Raw genomic sequence first — 24,283 nt, forward strand, 5'->3', positions numbered from 1 at the left:
CAATAATCCTATATAATTCTACCTGATTCTGACCATTTCTTACCATTCTAGTCCAAGAGAGCATCATCTAGCCTCCTACCTGGTCTCCCAACTTCTACTCTAGTCTCTGATGGTCTATTTTCTACAAAGAAGCTGGTGTCATCTTTAAAAATATACATTAGATCATACCAACTCTTAGCATAAGACCCTCAGATGGTTTCCCATCACACTTAAAATTCCAACGACCTTACTAAGGTCTAAGAGGCTGATCTGGACATCCACATATTTACCTGGATGGCAACCAAAGAACAAGGATTTACCATCATTTCCTAAATTATTTAGTTTTTAACAAAATGGGTTTTTGTTTTTACCAAAGCATACTTTTCATTAGAATATTTAAGTGCAGCTGAAAACTTGACTTTCCTATAGGTACTTTCTCTCTGGATATTTGAAAATCACTTTTTTTTTTTCTCTAGATTTTATTTATTTGACAGAAAGAGAGAGAGCACACGGACACATAAGCAGGGAGAGCAAGAGAGGGAGAAGCAGGCCCCCCTCTGAGCAGGAAGCCCGATGTGGGACTTGATCCCAGGACTCTGGGATCATGACCTAAGCCAAAGGCAGATGCTTAACCGACTGAGCCACCCAGGTGCCCCAAAAATAATTTTCTTGATTTAAGAACCAAGCTTAAGTATTTGCCGGGAGCCTGCTGCATAGAGACTTGATGTTCCTTGTACTTTTGTTCAAACTAAAAACAAACAAACAAACAAAGAAAGGGTCTCAGCTCCAGGTGACCAAGAGTTTACCATCATTCTCCAAATATTAATCTGTAGGATGCTTTAAGTACCCCCCCAGAAACTGCTTGCTTTGGCTGGTAGTTGGCTTTTCACAAACCTTGAACAAACCCTATTTGTCTTCTCTCATCTTGAGATCTGGTGTCAGGCAGCAGGCCACTGCATTTCAGAAGAGTGACAATGACCTAGGCAGCTGCTCTTGTCCTGATTATGGGAAGTCAGACATTTGGTCTGAGTCCTTGACATGCACGGACATAGGCAATATTGTAATGGTTGAAAGCATGACTTTCAGTGTGAGATACACCTAGGTTAAAATTTGAGCTCCCTTGCCTATTAGTTGTATAATCTTAGACGTGTTATTTAACCTCCCTGAGCCTGCATTTTTCTCATCTGGAAGGTCAAGACAACACCTACTCTCCTAGTTATCATGGAAATTAAAAGACAAAGTAAATCACAAGTTCACCATTGTGCATGATGTCAGGTAATAAATAGCTCCAGTTAGGATTCTTGCTGCTACTAAGAATTCCAGTTGATTTTACTGGTATGGACACAGCTGGAAGCAGGTTGCCTGGGTTCAAATCCTGGCCCTGATGCTTAATAGCTGGATGGCTTTTTTCACCATGAAGTGAGTATAAAATTAGTAACTTACTTTACAAGGTTGTGAAGATTTAATGAGTGAAAACACAGAAAGTGCTTAGGATAGTGCCTGGCACAAAAGCTTAAATGCTACATGAGTGTCTGCTACTATTTTTATTACATTAAAGGTTAGGTTTGAGAGCTGCCTAGACTTGCTATCCCAGTCCAGCAGCGAAGCATGCTGCGGCCATTGGTGTCTCTCCCTACATCAGCCAAATCCTGCCGAACAGTCACTCCTGCCACTTGGCCGGTAACTCAGTAATGTACACATGTGAGTCCTATATCTTCTGGTTTCCTTGGCACTTGATTTAAATAATGGTAATATATTCTGATTTACACCTAAGTCACTGCAGGTTCCATTTTGAGGCAATGTGGTATCATAAATAACAACAGATTTAACAGTAAACAATTTCTCTTTGTATCCTGATTTTGCCAGCTATGTGTCATTAAGCCAGCAATCGCTTTTTTTCTAACTTAGTCTTCCTCATTTTTAGTGAGTTGACACCTACCTCGTAGGCTTTTTATGACCTTTCAATGTTATGTGAAAACTTCCTAGTGAATTATAAAGTACTAGGTGTCTTTAAAAACATTAGGTGCCATTGTAAAAGGTTTGAAATGTTCACTAAAGAAAAAAGGGGAAAGATCAGCAAGGCGCTTTTCAGCATTATTATTCTCTTCACAGGAACATTTTTACCTTTGTGGCTCAAACACATTACTGGATCAGCAGACATTTTACCTACATGGTCAGCCAAGAATAAACTCCATGGTTTTAGGACCAAAAAGTAGGGAGAAAAAAAGTAAGTCTAGTAGTTAACCTAAACGTAGAAAATGCTGGAGATGCAGGGCCCTGTAATAGTGGCAAATGTTCACACATACGGATTTCAGAATTTACCTGGCTGAGAGGATAAAGGAGCGTTCTACACTTTCAATCTTTAGTTCATTCTGATATGCTTCTTGAGTGGGTTTTCTGACCTTAAAGAAAGCAAAACAGTTTGAGCAAATTCAGCCTCTTGCAAACCTCATCTCCGAAGCGTAGCTAAAACCGCTCAATGCCCTGGCTGCTGTCAGCCACCAGCAACCTTCATAGTCAACTTTACCTACCACGACTCTCTCTCATCTGCTCTGTCTGCCAGAGTTAATTGCCTATATATACACATTGGCCCAACTTTCCCCCCCTTCAAGCCTTTGCTCACACCACTCCCTCTACCTGGAACGCCATTCCCGCATCTCAGTGTGGCCAAATGTGACCTATCAAGGCTCGTGGCTCTTCCTCCAAAGACCTCCTCAATTCTCCCTGTCTCCTAGCTGCTACCGATTCCTCTACCAGGTTCCACCGAAAGCTGTACATTCCTTATTTTCTGAACTCCCTCCAATTTTTCTTTTTAAAAAGATTTTATTGATTTATTTATTCAAGGAAGGGGTGGTAGGGGCAGAGAGGGAGAGAGAATCTCAAGGAGACTCTGCATGAGTGTGGAGCCCAACTCTGGGCTCAATCTCACCACCCTGAGATCATGACCTGAGCTTAAACCGAGTCGGATGCTTAACCGACTGAGCCACCCAGGTGCCCCAGAACTCCCCAAAACGTTAATTTTACCTTCACAGTGATATTTATTACTGTCTATTTTATAGGTATTTATGTGTGGTGTATTATCTACCCAACTAGATGCGAAGCTCCTGGGGAGGGACTGGCTGGGGCAGAGATAAAAACAATCATGATTCAATTCATCTTTGTATGTTTCACCAATTCTATTACCATGTTTTGTTTATAGTTCTCAATAAATACCTCATGAATAAATGAACACATGAATAGTAACACAGGGAGAGAGAAAAGTCAAGGAAGTGAGAAAGATGATTATCTTAGGGCTTCTTCTCTAAATATATTTGGGTTAAGAAAAGAAATAACTTCTAAAAGATGCACAGACCTTCATTCCCGCCAATGAGAGCATATTGTTCAGTTTATACATCCCAGACTGCACTGGTGTTGTATACAACAGGGCATCATTAAACTGAAAGTAGAAATATTTCATAGAATGAAGTAAAGCAACAAATGTCAGCTACAAAGACACTAATAAGACACTGAAATAAAGGAAAAATATTACTTTTTTATTGAAAGTTCTCTGAATAAAAACACTTAAGTCTACTTATATCAACTATGACCACCCAGAATGCTTTATTAGAATTATTATTAAAAAGGCCATTTCTAGAAAATGTGCTTTCTTTCCAAGTTCTGTAACAGATACGTTTTCTGAATTCTAAATCCCACTAAAGTATTACAATCTGACTAAATAATTGATTGAATCAACTTTTCTAAGTTAGAAATGACATAAACTGAATTCAAAAAGGAAATAATTTTCTGGTTACGCATCATAAAAGACTTCATTTCCTATATTTGAAATGCAAGTAAGCAAGACAGTCAGCCGAAGATCCCACTAAGACTCTCTGAATGTGTTAAGCTTATCTGTCCTATACAAATGTCTCCTTCCATTAAGCAATCACCCCCTCCTCTGGCTCATCAGAAACACATATGGCCACTTACCAGGAAAAACACTCGGGGCTGCATGACTTTTCGAGACAGCTTCATCAGAGTACCTTCTTTGAGAAAAACCTGATTCATCCAAACAAATGCCCATTTAGTCCCACCATAACACAACTACAATATGCATATAATTGTTTTTCAACTTTCTTTCCCCAGAATTTTCTTTGGAGGTGGGGCTGGGTGGACATAATTTCCATGTGACTTTTTACAGCCATGGGTTCTTTTTAAACCTCTTAAGGAGTTGGACAAGCTGGCAGAGTTTCATAAATTCAGTATTGGTCCCAGGGGTACTATGTGGTCTACAATGTAATTGACTGAGCGTGTCCTTGATCCTGAGGCATAGCCAACATCCTGACAATTGCATTTTGTAATTTTCCCAAATTCATTCCCTAGGCCACTTTTGTGCCCTACGAGGAGCACCAAAATACCAATTTTCTCCCTTCCCTCATAATCCCCTCTTACATTACAGATTTTAAAATGAAATTGACTTTAAAGCTGTGTGAGATCAGTTAGTATTACACAATAAAATGATCCTATTTAATCAGATACTCTGTGGGGTCCCTTGCCATTCTCCTAATTGAATTGGACTTTTGTCACAGTGACTTAAATCATGAATGTTTCGAATGGACAGAATGAACTTAGTTAATCCAGATCGAGTCAGTGGAGAGTAACAACAAAAAATCTATTTTCATAACTGAAGTGCAGAATAGCTAACAAAAGATGTCTAAAAATGCTTGTAATTAAATTTGCAAAAGGCAGTCTAAAACACGTACCCGTCCAGGCTGCACTATTTCGTGGTGTCCATTTAAGCTGTACTGAATCTGCATAAGCTTCTGAAAGTTGTCCTGCAGAAAGAGAATATGTAGCATAGAAAGGCCTGGGCCTCCAGGGTCAACAGTATGCCAGCTGCTGAAATCAAGATACTTACTCCCTGCTTCATGGTGTCATTGGCGTGGTTGGCGACCTCTATAACGACAGCAAGGGCATCTACAATGTGTAGGAACAGAAGGAACATCAGGTTAGTCCAATGAACACCACCATTAAGCAATTCCAGACGGCAAGATGGTGAGTTTGTAGCAGCCGCCACTGGAGGAGCTCCGTTAACTTTGAGCAGGCAGAAATATGGACGATGAGGTCTGATGAGGGCAATGGCAAGGAAAAACAGAAAAAACCTTAGCCTGAGAAAGACGCTAAAGGAGACATTATAGGCGATATGTATCAACAGTATGAATGTCAGGCTTGCTTTGTGCTGAGCTTTGATTATCCTGTTGAAGTTTACAAGGATAAGGAGAGGATTTCAGCCTGAAGTTAAGGACTGTTCCAGTATATGAACTGCCTTAGGAGAGAAATACCCTGGGATAGGAAACCAGAACTATGAAAAGTGATGAGTTAGAGGGTCAGGGCTTAGCTGCCTTCTCTCAGTCTGATCCCAAGAGGGGAAAAAATGCCACAAAGAAGCATACTAGGCCTTAGGAAATGACATGCATTACTTTGTGAGCTGACTCTTGGTTTTGGGTCAGTCATGATCTCGGGGTCATGGGATCAAGCCCCAAGCTGGGCTCTGCGCTCAGCGCAGAGTCTGCTTGTCCCTCTCTGTCTGCTCCTCCCCCAACTCATGTTCTCTCTCAAAAAAAAAAAAAAAAAGTGAAACACTTGCAAATAGAAGACGTTAGAGAAGTAGAAGTAAAATGATTAAGAGAACAAATAAGAATCTCCACAAAATGGGTTAAAAACCTGTTCCGTTTTGTAATCTGAAAATGTAAAGTATGCACAAGAAGTGTGATCAAAATTCATAAAATTAATGGGGTGGACATGCACTTCAAATTAGAGCCAGGGATATACCTATAGCATTTGAAAGAGGTATTTTGGGGATAAATAGAAAGAAACACTACTATCCTGAACAGCATTAATTAGCATGTGCACACGTGTGTGTGTGTGTGTGTGTGTTTAAGACAGAGAGAGACATACACACACACACACACACGTAATGGATTAACCTGTGAATATCAATGAGTCCCTTGTATTGTAATGGAAGTTTTCCTTTAAGTGCTACTAGTGGAGAGGGGTAGAAGGGTGGTAGGCAATTGTCCAGCATTAAACAGTCCCAGAATACACTGTTTTAGACCTTATCCCTGATTTGTACAGTTTAATCACTTCACAGACTCATGATTTTAAAGCCTGAAACGACCTTGCAGATCAACTGGTTTAATCCTTGCATTTCAAAGCAACAGACATCTAGAGAAGGTGAATTTACCACTGGCACAGAGTGACTAAGCATAGAAGGAACCTTCCTCACTGCAGACAATGCTGGGTCCCATGACCAGCTGCAATGTAAGAACTTCTGTAACATCTTAATACCATAAAAGTTATTTACCTTGAGTGTCTCTGTAATCTCCAGAGTCCTCTAGAAGATTTTTCAAATAATCTAGAAGAGGAAAAGGATCATAATATTTAGTAAAATAAAGCACTAAGGAAAAAACCATTTCATCTTTCTTATTCAATACTTCAGTCAGACTTGTTGACTGTAGTACATATGTGCTAGTTCAATGTATGCTGACTTTCTACAAATGTGAAAGAATAAAGCCCCGAGATGCATCTGAAATCTGGACACAGGCTCAGAGGTAGAAAGAGCATCAGGGGTCACACTGGTCATTTTCAAGAGGAATCAGGTTACTGAGCACAGGGTCTCACTGAAGCCACAACCTCTTTGTGGCATAACTAGGACTAGAAATCCAGGTCTCCTGATGCCCAGTTCAGCACTTTTAGTCCAACACAGATGAAATGCCTTAATTTCAAATCAGATGTATGTCCAGTACAAAATTCTAAGCATTAATAGACTTAATGCCTAAGGGATTTGCCAATCTAAGAGTTTAACAATCAGAGAACAGCAGAGGAATACGATACATATGTCTAGGGCAGTGGTTCTCAAACGGGGGCAAATTTGCCCACCAGGGGACATTTGGCAATGTCTGGAGACATTCCTGATTGCCACAACTGGGGAAAAGGGGGTGCTACTGGCATCTAGTGGCTATAGGCCAGGGATGCTGCTAAATATCCTACAAATGCCCAGGACAGCGCTACAACAAAGACTTATCTGACCCAAAATGTCAATAGGGCTGCAGTTGAGAAACTGTGGTCTAGATGAAGATGGTCTTTACATACGCTACATGGTATATAGTAGTTCTTACAATACAGAAAAAACTTAAGGCAATAGGTTATATTTTGTAAGTCTTCAATGCCAAGGAATGCCATGGGATCTCAAGGTACTTCATTCTCTGTTGAGAAATGTTGGATGGCTTCCCATTACCTCTCAAAACAAATTCTGAAAAAAAAAAAAAATTCCAAAAAACAAAAACCACACACACACACACACACACACACACACACAACCCCAAAACAAATTCTGTTCCCTGGAATTTAAATTCCCCCCACTACAAGATCCCTACTGTCTTTTCTGATTTTTTTCTTGCTACTACCTAACACAGGCCCTTTGTTCTGACCAGAGTCTGATTCCGCATAATGCCTTAAATGTTTCCCATGTGGTCCCTGGCTCCATACCTTTTGTCTCTAATGTTCCCTTCTACTGAATCCTTTTCTCTGTCTCTGCATATAAAAATTCTACTCTTATTTTTCAAGGTTCCTCTCAAATTCCTCCTCTCTTATCAAACTTCCCGTTTGAAAGAAATATTCTTTCCTTTTGAATAATACATTACACAGTAGTAACTTTATGCCCTCTATCATTTTCTCGTTAGACTCAAAGGTCCTTGTGGGCAGGACCCATACCTGATTCATCTCTCTCTTCCCTGCAGCACTTAGCCAGGGCCTTTGCATACAAGAAATGCTTGATGAATAAAAATATAAATAATTTTCTTAGACCAGGATTTAGTTTAGGTAAAAGGCAATAAAGGCTGAAACCAATCCTAACGCCAGTGGGAGTTGAGAAAATAAAAAGAGGGAAAGGCATAACAAGAGACTGACTGCTTTTTAATCAGAATCAATCTCCATTCAGCAATATTATGGAACAGGTATAATTTCATCCCATGGACTGATGAAGTCATGCTCAAAGACACAAAGGGAAACTTGGATGTTAGTGTCAGCTTTTTAAACTCAATAGATGACACACACACACACACACACACACACCTCACTGTTGAAACTCTGTACATCTTTGAGACAGAGAAACAAGAACTGTATGCGTCTAGACACGCACACTGTAAATACCCACCACTGGCAACAAGCCCTGGAGAGACACAATGTATGAGGACATTAAGCTTCTATGCACCACGGGGTAAGTTCGATCTCGTCAGAGACCATCACTAGCAATTTAGCTCTTAAAGCAATCCGAATGCACAACTTGGGGAGTACGCTACCAATCACAGAGATAAGAAAACCACAAAAATTAACAAAATACACTTATTACACATTAGGCTTCACCTCACCTGGAGATGAAAAATTAACTTAATCTCACTCTGACCCCACTCAGAATACTTTCCATTTATAAGCTATGTTTGGTGAGTCCAAATATTTAACTTTTCTACGAGAGTGACGGGGCTGAGGAGAAAAACCTACTCTTCTTACATGTTCTCTGTATCTGGGCTGTCTCATTAATCAAAAGTGATGTTCCTTAAAGCCTCTGGTCAGGTGTGAGTATGGAAAGGAAAGCAAATTTACCTAAGAATCAGATTCACAGCCAAGTTCCTAGTTTTTCTTTAACTTTTGTTCTTTAATAGAAAGGTATACCCCAAGCAAACAGACACATTTCTCTAAACCAAGAGAGCTCCCTGGAAGATGCCCGTATTAGGAAATACTGACATCAGAATCATGGGGCTGAGCCCGAGAAGCTTCTGAGTTTCATTTTCTTTCCCTGAGCTCAAGTTCAGCTGCTGCCTGCCATCCTGAACTTTCAGGAACAGAGTGGAAATACACAAATTGGCTGAGCAGAAAACCCACCACTAAGATGTTGCAAAATCACGCTTTTAACCAAGGAGGTAAAGGAGTTAGGTTTACTTTCCTTGCCAAATTAAATTTCAACTTTCAAAATCCAATTTTCTAAAACTGAATTTTAGAAATTCAACTTTCCAATGAACCCATCCATCCGCCTATATTTCCATGGCACCTTGTTGCAGGGTATCATTTTGAGAACTTTCACCTCTTCCAGGAAGACAAGACCATGACCCCCTCAGTTCAGAATCACTCAGTGCCTTAACTGCAGAATGAGAAGAATGTGACCGATCTGCCTCTGAGTCAGATGGGAGGAGCACTGAAACCACCAGCGTGCCCCAATGACTGTTATACCCCAGGTGAAACCCAGGAACGGAGACCAGACAGACACGCTTGTGTTAGTCATAGGGAATTCTTAACTTCGTACCATTTAGAACCTAGTATCCTGCATGAGTTTCCTGAGAAACAATGACAACAAAGTAGTCATTTCAATGTGCCATGTTAGACGTACAGTATTCCATGATTTTCCTGCTTTTGCCAAACCGAACTGGGCATCTTTAAAAACTTCACTAATAAAAAAATGCTTCAAATCCTGCAAAGGTTATTTATATTGAAGAAAAACAATTGATTGCGGTGTGCACGGGCACCATAAAATGTACTTTCTGGCCACCAGGTGGCATTATTGATTAATAAAAGTTAATTAATCCCCATTCTCACTAATAGAAGCACAAAATTAAGCAAAACACAGCATGTGCCTCAAGAGATATGCAAGTTAACTTTGTTCTCATATATGAGGCCCGGAATGAAAGAATAAGGACACAGCAAATACTACATTTTGTGAGAGGTCTAAGTTATATATATATATTCACCCTGATTACATAATAAAAAAATAATCAACTTCAAGCAGAAAACTGTTCAGAAGTACATTAACCTTTCCTAAAAATGAGTCATCTGTGGGATTCTGAGACATTTTAATTCAACAACACCCTACCAGATTCCTGGACTGAGTGCTGAGAAACGGTTGGTGGCAGAGCACAGAGGAAATGAGCATACAGGACAGTTAACGTTCCAAAGTCAAGTGTTTTGAATTTGAGGACGTGTCTTGGTTTGTATTACCCACATTTCTTCTTTCCTCCTTCAGTATGTAATGAGACCAGTGACACATCCAGAATTATGGGATCCAGAGAAAAGTAAGTCTAGTCAATTAGCTTCTTTGCCAAAGATTCGAATTTTAAAAGAAGACACTAAGAACAAGTCTGACTTCCGAAACAAAGTACAGATTATTTTAAATACCAAAAATAAAGGTCAAGTGTTACGTTGCAAGAAATATTGCTGCCATCTTCAAGGCAGCTTGGTGAAGTGGTCAAGAGCTCTCATTGGGTGAGAGGATAGATTCTTAACTGTCCAGCTACCTCGAGCTGAGGCATGTGACTTTGGCCATGCCCTGTAGCATTTCTGGGTGTCGACATTCTCATATGTAAAATAAGTAGGGTGGGCCAGACTGGAAAACTGCAATGATCATCATTCTAGTGTATTATGAAGCACACATTTTTTAAAAGATTTTATTTATTTGTCAGCAAGAGAGAGAGAGAGCACAAGCAGGGGGAGTGGCAGGCAGGGGAAGAAGCAGGCTCTCCACTGAGCAGGGAGTCCGACATGGGACTTGGTCCTGACCTGAGCTGAAGGCAGATGCTTAACCAACTGAGCCACCCAGGCATTCCTATGAAGCATATTTTTTTAAAAAAAAATCTAAATGTGTTACAGGAAATTTGGAAAATTAAATAATGGAGAAAACTCAAACCATGCACATCTCTCTAAAATAACTATTATGATTTAAAATTATTTCCTTCTGTTTTGATAAATGCTTGATTTTACTTAATTTTAATAATATGTAGGATTTTATAGTCCATTTAAAGTATTCTAGCCCACATATTTTTTCCCCCCACAGGAGTAGCTGAATAACATCGCATGACAGGGATATATTATTTGCTACTTAGGTATTCTATTAGACTTTTAGGTCATTTTAAGGCCATCTTGTTTTGGCTGTTATAAATGGGATGGCCATATATCCTAATTTGACCATGATGATTCTGCTGTATACCTACTGCCCACGCATAACTATAAATAGTACCCTTTGCACTCTTGAAAGTTAACGGGCTTGAATAATTAACTGTGTAATCATTTTAATTATAAGTAACACTGATCAGTATCTTGATATATTTTTTTCCATAGTTCGGACTCTTTCCTCATCAGTGGGACTGAAGGTTTTTTTTAAGTACTAATAAAGAAATCATAAGAAACCTTCCCTAAAAGGATATACCAATTTAAAATATCATAAATACATGAGAATATCAATTTCACCAAAATGATCCAGTTATGTGTATTCTGCTTTTTGTTGCTGATGCAGTGGGGGGAACTGAAAACTTGTTTTAATTGATATTTATGAATCAGAGGATGTTAGATATGCCACTGTGTATTTATTATGCATTTTCTGAGTGAACTATTTGTTCCTATGCTTAGTCCATATATCCATGGGAGTTTTTTAATATTCTCAGTGAAAAAGCAATTTTTTTCATATTTGCTACTAATATATTTTCTGATGTATGTTTATCTTTTGACTGTATTTTAAGCCTTTACACTGTTTTCATTATTTAGAACAGTGGAAAGGTAACAATATTTTCCTTTATAATTTATTTTTCTGGGCTTAGAAAACCATGTCTCCTCCTTTGTTTACCCTTAGAGTTTTAATAAAGAACACATTTTATTTTTTCCTGTTTTTACTATAGGTTACTGCTTTATATTTAGTTTTTATTTTAATTAAGGCTTTTTTTTTTTAAGATTTTATTTATTTATTTGACAGAGATAGAGACAGCCAGCGAGAGAGGGAACACAAGCAGGGGGAGTGGGAGAGGAAGAAGCAGGCTCATAGCGGAGGAGCCTGATGTGGGGCTCGATCCCAGAACGCTGGGACCACGCCCTGAGCCGAAGGCAGACGCTTAACCGCTGTGCCACCCAGGCGCCCCAAGGCTTTTTTTTTTAAAGAGCAGTTTTACATTCACAATAAAACTGAGGGGAAGGAACAGAAATTTTCCATACACTTCCTGCTCCCACACATGCACAGCCTCTCCCACTATCAACATCTCCCACCAGAGTGGCACATTTACTACAACTGATGAACCGGTATTGACTATCCCTCAGAGCCTACAGTTCACTCTTGGTATTGTACATTCTATGGGTTTGGACAAATATAAAATGACAAGTATCCATCATGATGGTATCGTACAGAGTACTTTCCCTGCCCTAAAAATCCTGTGTGTTCTGCCTATTTATTTAAATTTTGATTTTTAGTGTATCCACTGGCATATGAATCTTAATTAATTTTTCTAATTTTAACAGGTTTTTCAATAAATAGTCCTTTCTTTTTCTACTGTCTTACACTTCCTACTTTGTCATACATTAGATTCTTATAAACAGGGTATTTTTTTTAAGTTTTGTCCTTATTCTATTAATAGAATAATAGTTATTTTCAATTAATAGGTCTACTCTTGCAATGGTATTATGCATTTTTAATTGTTGATGTTTTATTTATTTATTTGTCAGAAGGAGAGAGAGAGAGTGCACGTGTGCACAAGTAGGGGGAATGGCAGGCAGAAGAAGAAGCAGGCTCCCCGCTGAGCAGGGAGCCTGATGTGGGACTTAATCCCAGGACATTGGGATCGTGACCTGAGCCAAAGGCAGACGCTTAACCTACTGAGCCACAGAGGTGCCCCAGGAAAAGGTTTTGCTCTCACAAAGCTTCTATATTCTAGTAGGAAACGACACAATTATTATTGTATTTACTATGTGGTCAGTACCAAGCAAGTCACTTAGACTTGTTTAGACTCAGTCTTGGCACAGTCAAGCCCCACTTAAAGTTCTTATCCATATTTGGGTCTTACCACCCTGATTATCAACAAAGAGCAGATTTATGGTTAGGGAGATGAGTATATTTTATTTTACTACCCAAAGAACAGCCAAGAGGAGAATACAGCAACGATAAACACCAAAGTGAATTCAAGTTTGACTGAATTCCAGTGTCTCTTCCAGTGGAACAGTTCCTGATGGAAGCCCACGACTCCGACAAACACTCTTATGAGGAAAACTCTTGAGCAACACAGTCAGCTTGCTGGGTGTTCAGCAGGGCAAGTCCCAGCAGCAGAGGCATTTGGCTACCTGCAGGGAATCTGAGTTAAATATACACAGAGAATTGGAAAAGGAGTGGCTTTGTAGGAATGCCTATGGGTACGATTCTGGGGATCTGCAGCCCTGGATGGGCAAAACACAAAAACACAAATAATATTTTCACTAACCTCTAAGTGAAAGACAGAATATCCTTCCATTGTGAATGTAGGCAACAAACCACAGTATCATCAAGGATACCAGTGACTTTACCACCAGAGAAGTCACACATTTTTTATATCACATTACAGATGTTGCAGATATTTCAAAATATTGCCTCCGTCACCACTATATCAAAGTCACGGTAGTTCTTAGACCCACCACAGTCTTCTTATTTAATGCATTACTAAAGCAGCACATGTATTACTGTGTAACACTTTAAAACTATTTAAATAACTGCATTTCAGGCCAATTGGTTTCCTTTTAGTCTTATGTATTTTATTCTGTAACTTTAAAAAATTATTCTAAGAGATCCAAAGGCCTCACCAGATCACCACAGGGATCCAGGCACCAAAAAGGTTAAGAACTTCTGTTCTATAAAGTGAGATTACATTTTAAAAGCTATAATTATTAGATCAGGCAGGTAAGACATGCTTATATCCTAAAGTCTTTCCATAGTACTATTTATCTCCACAGTACCAAAATATTTCATGGATATAATTTATGAAGTATCATCCCTCAAAATACCTTGTTCACAACTACAATTAAAAATAAATTGCAACAGGGGTGCCTGGGTGGCTCAGTCGGTTACACGTCTGCCTTCAGCTCAGGTCATGATCTCAGTGTCCTGGGATCAAGTCCCCAGTTGTGCTCCCCGCTCCCCAGGGAGCCTGCTTCTCCCTCTGCCCCTCCCCCTGCTCGTGCTTGCCCGCTCTTGCACTCTCTCTCTCACAAAAATAAATAAATAAAAAATTTAAAAAAATTAATTGCAACAGAACAAGAGCTGAGCTAATAACAACAGGAATTCTGAATATCATCACCCTCCCACGTCACATGGACGGAACTGCCTTACATCAGGGTCTTAGGGTTCTTCAGAAATGAAATTCCTTGGCTGGTGCCTGGGACAGCCCCACCTCTCATCAAGTTCTGCCTTAGAGAAAGTGTTAGAATGACTTTTGCTGTAGACAATTAGCCCTGGGTTATAAAACAAATACTTGCTAAAGCACAAGTTTCATTTTTCAGTAAGGATTTTTTTAAAAGTCATGCATTAATATGATTCTGACCTTTTCTCGAATCTGCTTATTAGCCTGTTCATAGCTCAAATTAATAGCTTCAGAACACTCTAACAGATGTTTTTAATATCCCATTTTCTACCAACATGGGAAATCCTGGATTTCTAAAACCTAGAGGGAGTTAATACCATCCCAGACTAAAGGCAAAGATTACAGGAAAAGTAATATAATATGTCGTTAGTCACTTACAACATAAATATTTTGAACAAGATCAAAGAAAACTACCTGATCCAAATTTAATCAAAGTTCAAAGGACTGTTTTTCCCCCTAAATATAGAAATGGAAAAGACATTTCAGAGGAATTTTTAAATTATGTTTTTCATTTTATTTTCTCGACATGATCCTCACTGATTCAACTTTTTTCAACACCACTGTAGTAACTTTCCACAAATGAAAGCTTTTTTTTGGTTGAAAAAATTTATCCTGCCTATAACACAGAGACAAAAATGATCTCAAAGGATCTATGATAGTCATCTCTGGATGGCAGAAGATAAAGAGGGACTTTGTTTCATAATACTTATGTATTTTTTAATGGGCACAAAAGATCCCTTTAAAGAAAAAAAGGGACCCTTTACAAAAATAAATCCTCAAAATACACTCACTCAGACAAGTAATGAGATCAGTTTAAATTTTGAGAACTTGAGAAGAGGAAGAGCTGGGTGGAAGCCTGAGTGGTTGGATGTGGCCCTAAAGAGGACTTCAGGCTCCACGAGAGCAAGGACCACCTTGGTGTTTGCCAGTGTATACAGGTGTCCAGCCCAAGGTCAGCCCCTATAAATAGTGACTAATGAAAGAGAGAATCTGGCCTTGAGGACAGGTTTATAGGAGAGAGTAACAAAACTGCTTTTAAGCTACGTTTAAAACATCCCATTGAGGGTGCCTGAGTGGCTCAGTCAGTTAAGCATCTGCCTTCCACTCAGGTCATGATCCCAGAGTCCTGGGATCAAGCCCTGCGTCAGGCTCTCTATTCAGTGGGGAGCCTGCTTCTCCCTCTCTCTCTGCCTGCTGCTCTGCCTACTTGTGCTCTCTCTCTGTCAAATAAATAAATAAAATCTTGAAAAAAAAGAAAGGAAACTACTACAGCTAGAACAAAGGAAAACAAGGTTTGGGAAATTCTGGGTTATAACCTATGGCCCTCATAGTGAATAATAAGGTTTTTCCCCCCACCCCTAAATTATTTTAGAGCAATTTTATGTTCACAGCAAAACTGAGAGGAAGGCATAGAGATTTCCCATACACCGCCTGCCCTAGATATGCACAGCCTTCCCCACTATCAATATCCCCCTCCAGAGTGGTATGTTAGAATGGATGACCCATCCCAAGCCCCTCAAAGTCCACGGCTTACTCTTCGTGGTGTACATTCTATGGGTTTGGACAAATGACAAGTATCTCCCATTATGGTAGAGAGAGTAAGTTTTCAACCTTCCTAATAAGCAAAATAAAAGAAGGTCTGCAAGAGAACAGAAAAAATATATATTGGCCTCTGCTCCCAATTCCTGGCACAGAGCTCCTAAACCCTTGTAATTTTGTAAGTGATAAGAGCGCTAGGAGCATCTTTTGTCCTAACATTTGGCCTTTGATGCTCGTTCTGACAGAACTCCTAAATCTCTTGGAACTTTCTAAGTGATAGGAATGTCTTTTGTTCTAATGAGGTGACTCTGGATGGGCTCCTGAACAGCTCCTAGATAAGGGCTGGTCACCAGAAAGATCAAGCCATGATTATAAACTGGGAACTTTTAGCCCTATGCTCCATCCTACAGAAAGGGGAGAGGGCTAGAAGCGGAGGTAATAATGGACCATGACCACGTGATGAAGTCTCCATAAAAGTCCGCAAGGACAGGGTTTAGAGGCTCTGGTCGCTGAGCACCTGCAGGTGCTGGGAGAGCGTGCCTAGAGAGGGCAAGGAAGCTCCAAGGTCCTCTCCACATACCTTCTGGCCCTGTGCCCCATCCAGATGTTCACCTGTAACCTTCATCCTAGCCCTTTGTGATAAACCAGCAAATGTAAGTAAGTGTTACTCTGGGTTCTAGGAGCTATTCTAGCAAATTATCAAACCCAAGGAGGGGATCAGGAGCCCCTAGATTTATAGCCAGTTGATCAGAAATTACAGGTGACAGCTTGGGACTTGAGAACTGCATGTGAAGTTTGCAGGGGGGCAGTCTTGTGGGACTGAGCCCTGAACTCCGTAGAACTGGACACTATTTCCAGGTAGATCATGCCAGAATTGAATCAAATGGTAGAACACCTCGCTGGTGTCAAAGAGAATTGCCTGGTGTGGGACAAAACCACCTTTCTGGTGTCGGTCCTTTGAGAATGATGGTGGCATGTGAGTAAAGGGGAGACTCGGGAGGAGTAGGTTTTTCCTTTTGGTGTCCTTGGAAAAAAGATGAAGTGACAACGTGCCAGGCTACATGGGGGTGGTGGTGGTGATAAGAGGTAGCACGACCAGAAGGAAGATACTGCCACAATCTGGTGTGAGTTTAGAAAGGCCTGGTCTAGAACATAACAAGGGAAATGGAAAGAGTAGGAAGCAGAGGCAGGGGAAAACTCGTCTGCAGATACCACAACAGAGGAACGAGCAGGAGAGGGAAGCATTTCAGAGTCCTTTCCATAATTTTGTGCCTGGGTAACTGGAAGAGTGTTTTTAACTCTCAACAATTTATTGACCCATTCATCCATCAACATTCGGGGGATTCTCAACCTTGTGAAAAGGAACAAGGCTTAATTCCCTCAGCCTTTTAGCTCGTTAAGAGTCCCTATTATGGGCCAGAATCTATGCCAGGCCCAGAGTCAGGAAAATAAAGACGGTCTCAACACTGAAGAGATGAGGAAGGACATAAGCAGAGGTAAAGAATTAATGCTGCTCCTTGGGGCGCCTGCGTGGCTCAGTTGGTTAAGCATCTGCCTTCGGCTCAAGTCATGATCCCAGGGTCCTGGGGTCAAGCCCCACATCAGGCTCCCTGCTCAGCGGGAAGCCTGCTTCTCTCTATCCCCCGCCTCTTCCCCCAGCTTGTGCTCTCTCTCGCTCACTCTCTCTCTCTTTCTCAAATAAATACATAAAATCTTAAAAAAAAAAAAAAAAGAATTAATACTGCTCCTATAACAGCACCTGTTTCCTTCCATTGCTTCTTCACTGTTGCCGCGAGACTCTCACGCTCCTAACTTGAAGTAGGTTGGGGGCCCCAGGCAGATTTCAAGATCTGGCTAGATCCATTTGCCTTGAGTGGCCAATATAAAGGTTAAATTTACAAGTTTTTCTACTTAAATTAAGTAAATTATTTGCTTTATTTTACCTTTTTAAAAAGCTAATTCTAATCTTAAGCATTCATCATACAACATACACATTTTCTTTAATCCTGTTTTAGGTTGAGCTTAAAAAAGCACTACCAGGAGTTTAGTTGGAAGTGTTTTTACTAGGAAAGCCTAAGTAGAATACCCAGTTGAAGCCCAAATTATGTCCGGGAAGAAAACACCGCAAGACAATAGGATGGTTGTCTGACTAGTAGGGGCAGGTCGCTGTATCTGGGAATTTCCATTCACCTCTCTCTAAAAGGATTCCAAAAGAAACTATCCTAGCTTATCTGTACTTCATCTCTAACATTTTTCAATCTTCCCCTCTTAAGAAACGAAAGTAGGCACAAAACTACCCTAAGTCAGGCAGGGATCCTTCCCCTTGTCTGCCTAAAACTCATTTATAAATCAAAGTTGTCAAAAGTTGCCCCAGATAGTCTCACGGTTCCTCTCTACTCCTATATATTCTGTGTACTTGGAATTACTCCAAATTCTAAAACGAAAACTAAAAAAAAAAGTATTTATCCCACAAGGTTGTTCAGAGGGTTAAAACATTGAGCTTATTTATCCAAAGATGAGGACCCAGTTAACTATCACGATGCAAACTTAAAGACTTAAAATCCAACTTCTAAAAATTTAAGTGCAGGGACAGGGGGCACTTTAAGAGCAACTGTAGAAATACCTTGCAAAGTAGCAATCAGAACACCATAAAAATGAGTACTGGAGAATCAGAATTTTAAATAAAAATATAAAACAAAACCATAGTATCACAACCTCCATATGTCCTTAGGATTATATGACCATACGTACATTTCAACCAATACCATTTGTGTAGTCTTGGGAAGGACATTTCAACCTCTCTGAATGTGTCTTCCATTTAGAAGAAGTCATCATCTCTGAAATTCTCTATCTCAATGTTGTCCTTTAGGCTAAAGATGTTTGGGCTAATGGGATGTTTCTTTTCTTTCCTTCCTTCCTTTTTAAAGATTTTATTTATTTATTTGAGAGAGCAAGAGAGAATGAGTGAGAGAACACAAGCAGGGGGAGCGGAAGAGGGAGAGGGAGAAGCAGTCTCCCCGCTAAGCAAGGAGCCCGACGTGGGGCTCAATCTCAGGATCCCGGATCATGACCTGAGTTGAAGGCAGATGCTTAACCAACTGAGTCACCCAGGTGCCCCTACTGGGATGTTTTAAACGTAGCTTAAAAGCAGCCAAAATTATTTCCTGACTGGCTTCCAAGGTAACCAAAACTGACCCAGATAAATTGGGGTGCACTCAATTGTTGGTAAAGACTCAGTCCTTGACCTCAAGGAGTTTATAATCAATTTAAGGAACCACTATTCAAATTAGAAAAATATTAGCAAATTCACAAGGCACTGAATACCTTAGTCCCCCCATATCTGTAGTTTCACTTTCTACGGTTTCAGTTACGCAAAGTCAACTGCTGTGCGAGCAGAGGCAGCTGATCCTCCTGACATGTCACAGAAGGTCGAAGGCAGACTAAGGATAAGTGTGTCTGATGTCACTCACCTCACTTTGTCTCATCACATAGGCATTTTATCATCTCACGTCATCACAAGTGGGGTAACCATAGTACAATAAGATATTTTGCAGCACATTCACTTAATGTTTGTTACAGTACATTGTTATAATTATTTTATTTTATTATTATTGTTACTAATCTCTTACTGTGACTAATTAATAAATGAAGCCTTATCACAGGTGTGTAGGTAGGGGAAAAAAACAAAAGCATGCACAGCGTGTGGTACTATCCATGGTTTTAGGCACCTACTGGCGGTCTTGGGATGTATCCCTGGCGAGTAAAGGGGGACGACTGTAAATATCTGCTAGGTCACATGGCACTAATAGAAAGGGTCAAGGAGGACTGCAGGAATGAGAGATGACTTCAGAAGCAAAGGGGGATTTCAGGTCAGGATTGGAGGAAAGGAAGAATTTGAATCAATGGAAGAAAAGGCAAAGGATAAAGAACATGAAGCCTATATTATTTATTTATTTATTTATTTATTTATTTATTTATTTAAAGATTTTATTTATTTATTTGACAGAGAGAGACAGTGAGTGAGGCAACACAAACAAGGGAAGTGTGAGAGGGAGAAGCAGGCTTCCGCTGAGCAGGGAGCCCAATGCAGGGCTCGACCCCAGGACCCTGGGATCATGACCTGAGCCGAAGGCAGACACTTAACGGCTGAGCCACCCAGGCTCTCCTATGTTATTTCTTTACAAAATCTCTGAAACTTCAGTCCTGACTCTGTGACTTTGAACAATCCACTCATCACTGTTACCCTTCAGTAAGTCCGTAATTACTGAGGGTCTATCATACATAAATAAATAATGGAGATTTTCCAACTTAAAGGAGGGGTAAATGGCTTTAAGATTAAAGAAGAGGAAGCTCAAAACTAAAACAACCCCAAGCTTACATTATGTTGCTATCACAAAACACATGAAATCTGTTCTCTTAAAAAAGAATTTTTAAAAACTTGCTTTCACTACTTCATCATTTCTCAGCTAAAACCAAACTGCATGAATCCTAAGTTAAATGTATGTGTAACTTTTTTACTTAGATCAGTCATAGTGTGGGGGGGATATTTTTTACATTAAAATTTCAGAGTCCTGCTCCATCCTTCTCTCATTTGAAACCACGGTAGTCTTTTGCCACTAAAAACAGTATTTCATTCCACAGCTGTAGAAATAGCCTAAGCCATCTGATAGCTTCATTTACGATACAGCATTGAACTTATCTAGCAAAAACACAACACATGCATCGGTACTTCCTTTTGTCCTGTGTATTCCAAATCTCTGCCAAAAGCAGAGGAAAGAAAGTACAAATGGACAGGATATCCTCAAATTATGTGGTTTGCCTTATGTCATTCCAGAGAAAAATCTAGCATCTGATTCACAGTTAGAAATTTGAAGTAAACACTTGAAACACCTAGGGTAGTCAGGTCCTGATGCTGAAGGTGGGCCTTCCTCAACAGCACTTTGTCTTTTAAAAGGTAACCCAGGAAGGCTTTGCCTAAAGGAGTATCAGGAAATCCTGGCTTTCTAGCAGTCACCTACTCTATCCAACACAGTTCTTGGCTTATGAGAAAAGATAAAGGAAAGGAGCATGCACACCATTTTTTAAGAATACCAATAAGAACCAAGTACCTCAAAATCTGTTTTCGTGATAAAATTACTACAGATTGATTTATAGTTGTGGTGGCATTTTGATATTCTTATCCATTTTGACAGAATTTTTTATTTATTCATTTTTTTATTTTTATTTTTTAAAGATTTTATTTATTTGACAGAGAGAGAGACAGCCAGCGAGAGAGGGAACACAGGCAGGGGGAGTGGGAGAGGAAGAAGCAGGCTCCCAGCAGAGGAGCCTGATGTGGGGCTTGATCCCAGGACTCTGGGATCACGCCCTGAGCCGAAGGCAGACGCTTAACGTCTGAGCCACCCAGGCGCCCCCAGAATTCTTTTTTTTAAAGATTTTATTTTTGTATTTATTTGAGAGAAAGAGAGAGTGCGATCAGGGGAAGGAGCAGAGGGAGAGAGAGAGAATCTTAAGCAGATTCCGAGCTGAGTGGGGCTTGACATCGGGCTTGACCCCATGACCCCGAGATCATGAACTGAGCTGCAATCAAGAGTCAGACACTTAACCAACCGAGCCACCCAGGTGCTCCATTTTGACATAATTCTTAATGCGCACTATATATGTATATTAATTCGCTGTATATCCACTATATTTCAGCAAATACTCCAGAGGACCTAGTAGCATGTGTTGGATACTACACTTAGGGTGAGACTGCACTAGCTTTTCTGTGATGCCAGACACTTATCTCTATAAACCTATTATTACATCTATGTAAATAATATTGTGATATATGCACGGCTATGGTGAAGACTTGGGAGAGCCAATGAATATAAAGCCCTGAGCACAGTATATGCCTTCACTCCACTCATAGCCTTGCCCTCTTCATCTTTTTATTTTTTTACTATTATAGCGGTAAGCGAGATAGACACAGCCCTGTAATCTTGACGCTTACAGTCTAGTAGAAGATACAATGACCATGACAACAACATAGTAATGATGATGATGATAAGGGTCTACTGTTAATAGCAGCCGATACTGATTTACAACTTACTGTGACCAAAGCACTATTCTATGTACACAGCACATTAATCAGTCCTTACACCCTCTGAGCTAAGTGACCAGGACAACAGTTGCTATACAAATAGGTGGAGTGACTCCCTACAACTCATTCTTGAGTGGTTGGGAAAGGACATCGTTGGGATTAATAATATTAATCAGGTAAAATGATGCAGGGATGTGAGGTTGGGAGGGTACGACGTACATGTATGAATGCCCAGAGCAGAGAATGCATGCAGGGATGATCAAAGAACCGAGACGAGTGTAGTTCTAGCGATATATACGTGAGGTTGTAATCAATCCATAAATCCATGTATTAGACAAGGAGTTACTGGAGTGTTAGAGAGGTGTTCTGAGGAGAGGGAGAGTTTCATAAAAGCAACATTAGCAGATCTTTGGCAAACTGTCGAAGCAGCCCACCTGTCAGCAGCAGCCTGTACTGGGGGATCCTCTGAACTGGCTTGAGCAGGTAGTGCTTGAGGGCCAGATTAGCACAGCGTGGGCTCATCTGAAAGGAAAACGTATCCAAAATAAACACAGCGTTCTTTCAAGAAGGAAGGGATCCAGATTCAAGTGCCCAGGAAGCCAAAGTTTAGAAAGCCAACAACTCTGGAAGGGGACTCCCAGAGAAGCTCCCTATGTTTTAAGGCACAGCTATTATGCTGAGAGTGAAGCCATAGCCCACCCTCTCCTGCAGGGAGCTCTCTGAAGTCGCGGGCTCACTCTCACACGCAGGGGTGGCTGAGCCTGCGCTCTAGGTCAGTTAGAGCCCACCATCCTCAGCAGCTGCCACTGAGGCAAGTATTTGCCAACGTATTCACAAGCACAAACAAACCCTGTGTGGCCCTCGAGATAAGGCAGAAGAAATAAAGCTACTGGGAACACGACTGAAATAATAAGCAGGGCCTACAGTCGATATACCCACGATAACAACTGGTGGTAGTGGAGAGCATTGCAGAAATTAAGTCTAACCTGAAAAGCAGCCTTGCTAAGCATGCCTTTTCTAATAAGCCTGAGTGACATAAAATTTCTTTTTCAGATGAATGGCTATAAAAGACAGCTCCCAAATTGGTGTATAGAGAGACATCTGATACTAGAGCCATTCTGCCTTGGCCAAAAGGACATTTCATTTTGCCTTTAAAGTGCTTTTCCCTAGTATGTGCAATAGACACTTCTGCCCAATCCTGGTTTTCGTAGACATTCTCCGACACAGGAATGTACTGTGAGGTGGCATCAAAATGGCCGGGTGAAAATGTCCCTGCGTCCTAAGATGTCCTGCACTTCTACTTCTTCCACAGCTCAGGCAGGTGGGGAAGGGTTTTGTTAGATTTGCTCGTGTCATTTCATCTTTTTCTAAATACGCACCTCTAGGGTCTGGTACACAGAATTAATTAGAAAGTTATAATGATACTGCATTTAAGAAAGCGTCTACCACGCAAGCATCATTAACCAAGACAGCTAATTTTCCCCTCGTCTTATGTTTTCTTTTGCTGCCAAGGCAACGGAACAACGCACTGGACACTGATGAAAACCTGGGTCAATTATCAGTTGCCATAGCATAGAAATCACACTTCCTTGCTTAACAGCATGAAGACATCAGAGCAGAGGAAAAGAAAAAAAGAGGGGAAAAAGACAACAAATAATTTTCAGTTTAATTATGTGTTTAATGTACAAATAAGGAATCAGCAATATCTTAAATCTTTCTAAAACTTTTCTAATTTTGTGTGACTGGAATTCGCTGATTTTTTTTTTTTAGCTACAAAAGAGAGAAATGAGTATTAAAACATAATAATTCACATTTTATCCAAGATTGGGGGGAAGGACTTAAATAAAATTTTAGTTAAAACTAATTTTTAAGAGATGTATTAATGTCATTTATCCCCAATCAAATCAGGCTTGTACTATCATAGCTTTGAGTCCAAACATAATGCTTTGGTCATAAACAGTCATTAATTCTTCTTAACTTTGACACTGAACTTGTGTTATTTATCTGAAGGGAAACAAATTATATTTCCTATACTTCAATGTAGGTTAGTTGTTAGAAGAATAAAAGGAAAAGAAATGTTCCTAGAGTAGTCAAATTCAGAGACAGAAGGTAGAATGGTGGTCACCAAGGGCTGGGGGAGGGGAGAATGGGGTGTTGTTTTAGCCATAGTTTCAGTTTTGCAATGTAAGATGAAAAGAGTTGTAGAGATTGGTTGCAAAACAATGTGAGGGTACTTACTGCTAATGAACTATACACTTAAAAACGGTTAAGATGGTTAAGTCTTATTTTATGTGTATTTCCCCACAATTAAAAAAAAGGAGACCCATCAACATATTCCAGCACGCAATCATAGATTTTTCAAAATTAAATCTTGTACACAATTTCTCACCTTTTAATTTACTCAATCCCGTCTTTGACTTTGAAGGGATTATGTTTTAATATCTTTTTGTTCTCAGTGATTACAAATTATTACAGCTTTAAAAACAACAAATGAAGAAAAAAGGGTTCAACATTA

At 40.0% G+C, this 24,283-nt stretch overlaps 1 protein-coding gene across 1 annotated transcript in view; it reads right to left on the reverse strand.

Moving 5' to 3' along the window:
* Positions 1–24,283, reverse strand: part of FGD6 (FYVE, RhoGEF and PH domain containing 6) — a 110,772-nt gene that overhangs the window by 20,480 nt on the left and 66,009 nt on the right. Inside the window, exons 8-14 of the mRNA XM_008687699.2 lie at positions 22,203–22,290; positions 6,320–6,370; positions 4,874–4,932; positions 4,719–4,790; positions 3,946–4,014; positions 3,332–3,415; positions 2,302–2,381 (exon numbers count right to left, since the gene is read on the reverse strand). Of these exons, the coding sequence (XP_008685921.2) occupies positions 2,302–2,381; positions 3,332–3,415; positions 3,946–4,014; positions 4,719–4,790; positions 4,874–4,932; positions 6,320–6,370; positions 22,203–22,290 (503 nt within the window). The remainder of the gene's footprint in view (positions 1–2,301; positions 2,382–3,331; positions 3,416–3,945; positions 4,015–4,718; positions 4,791–4,873; positions 4,933–6,319; positions 6,371–22,202; positions 22,291–24,283) is intronic.

Source organism: Ursus maritimus, unplaced genomic scaffold (genome assembly GCF_017311325.1).
Source record: "Ursus maritimus isolate PB19 unplaced genomic scaffold, ASM1731132v1 scaffold_21, whole genome shotgun sequence".
Classification (NCBI taxonomy): domain Eukaryota; kingdom Metazoa; phylum Chordata; class Mammalia; order Carnivora; family Ursidae; genus Ursus; species Ursus maritimus.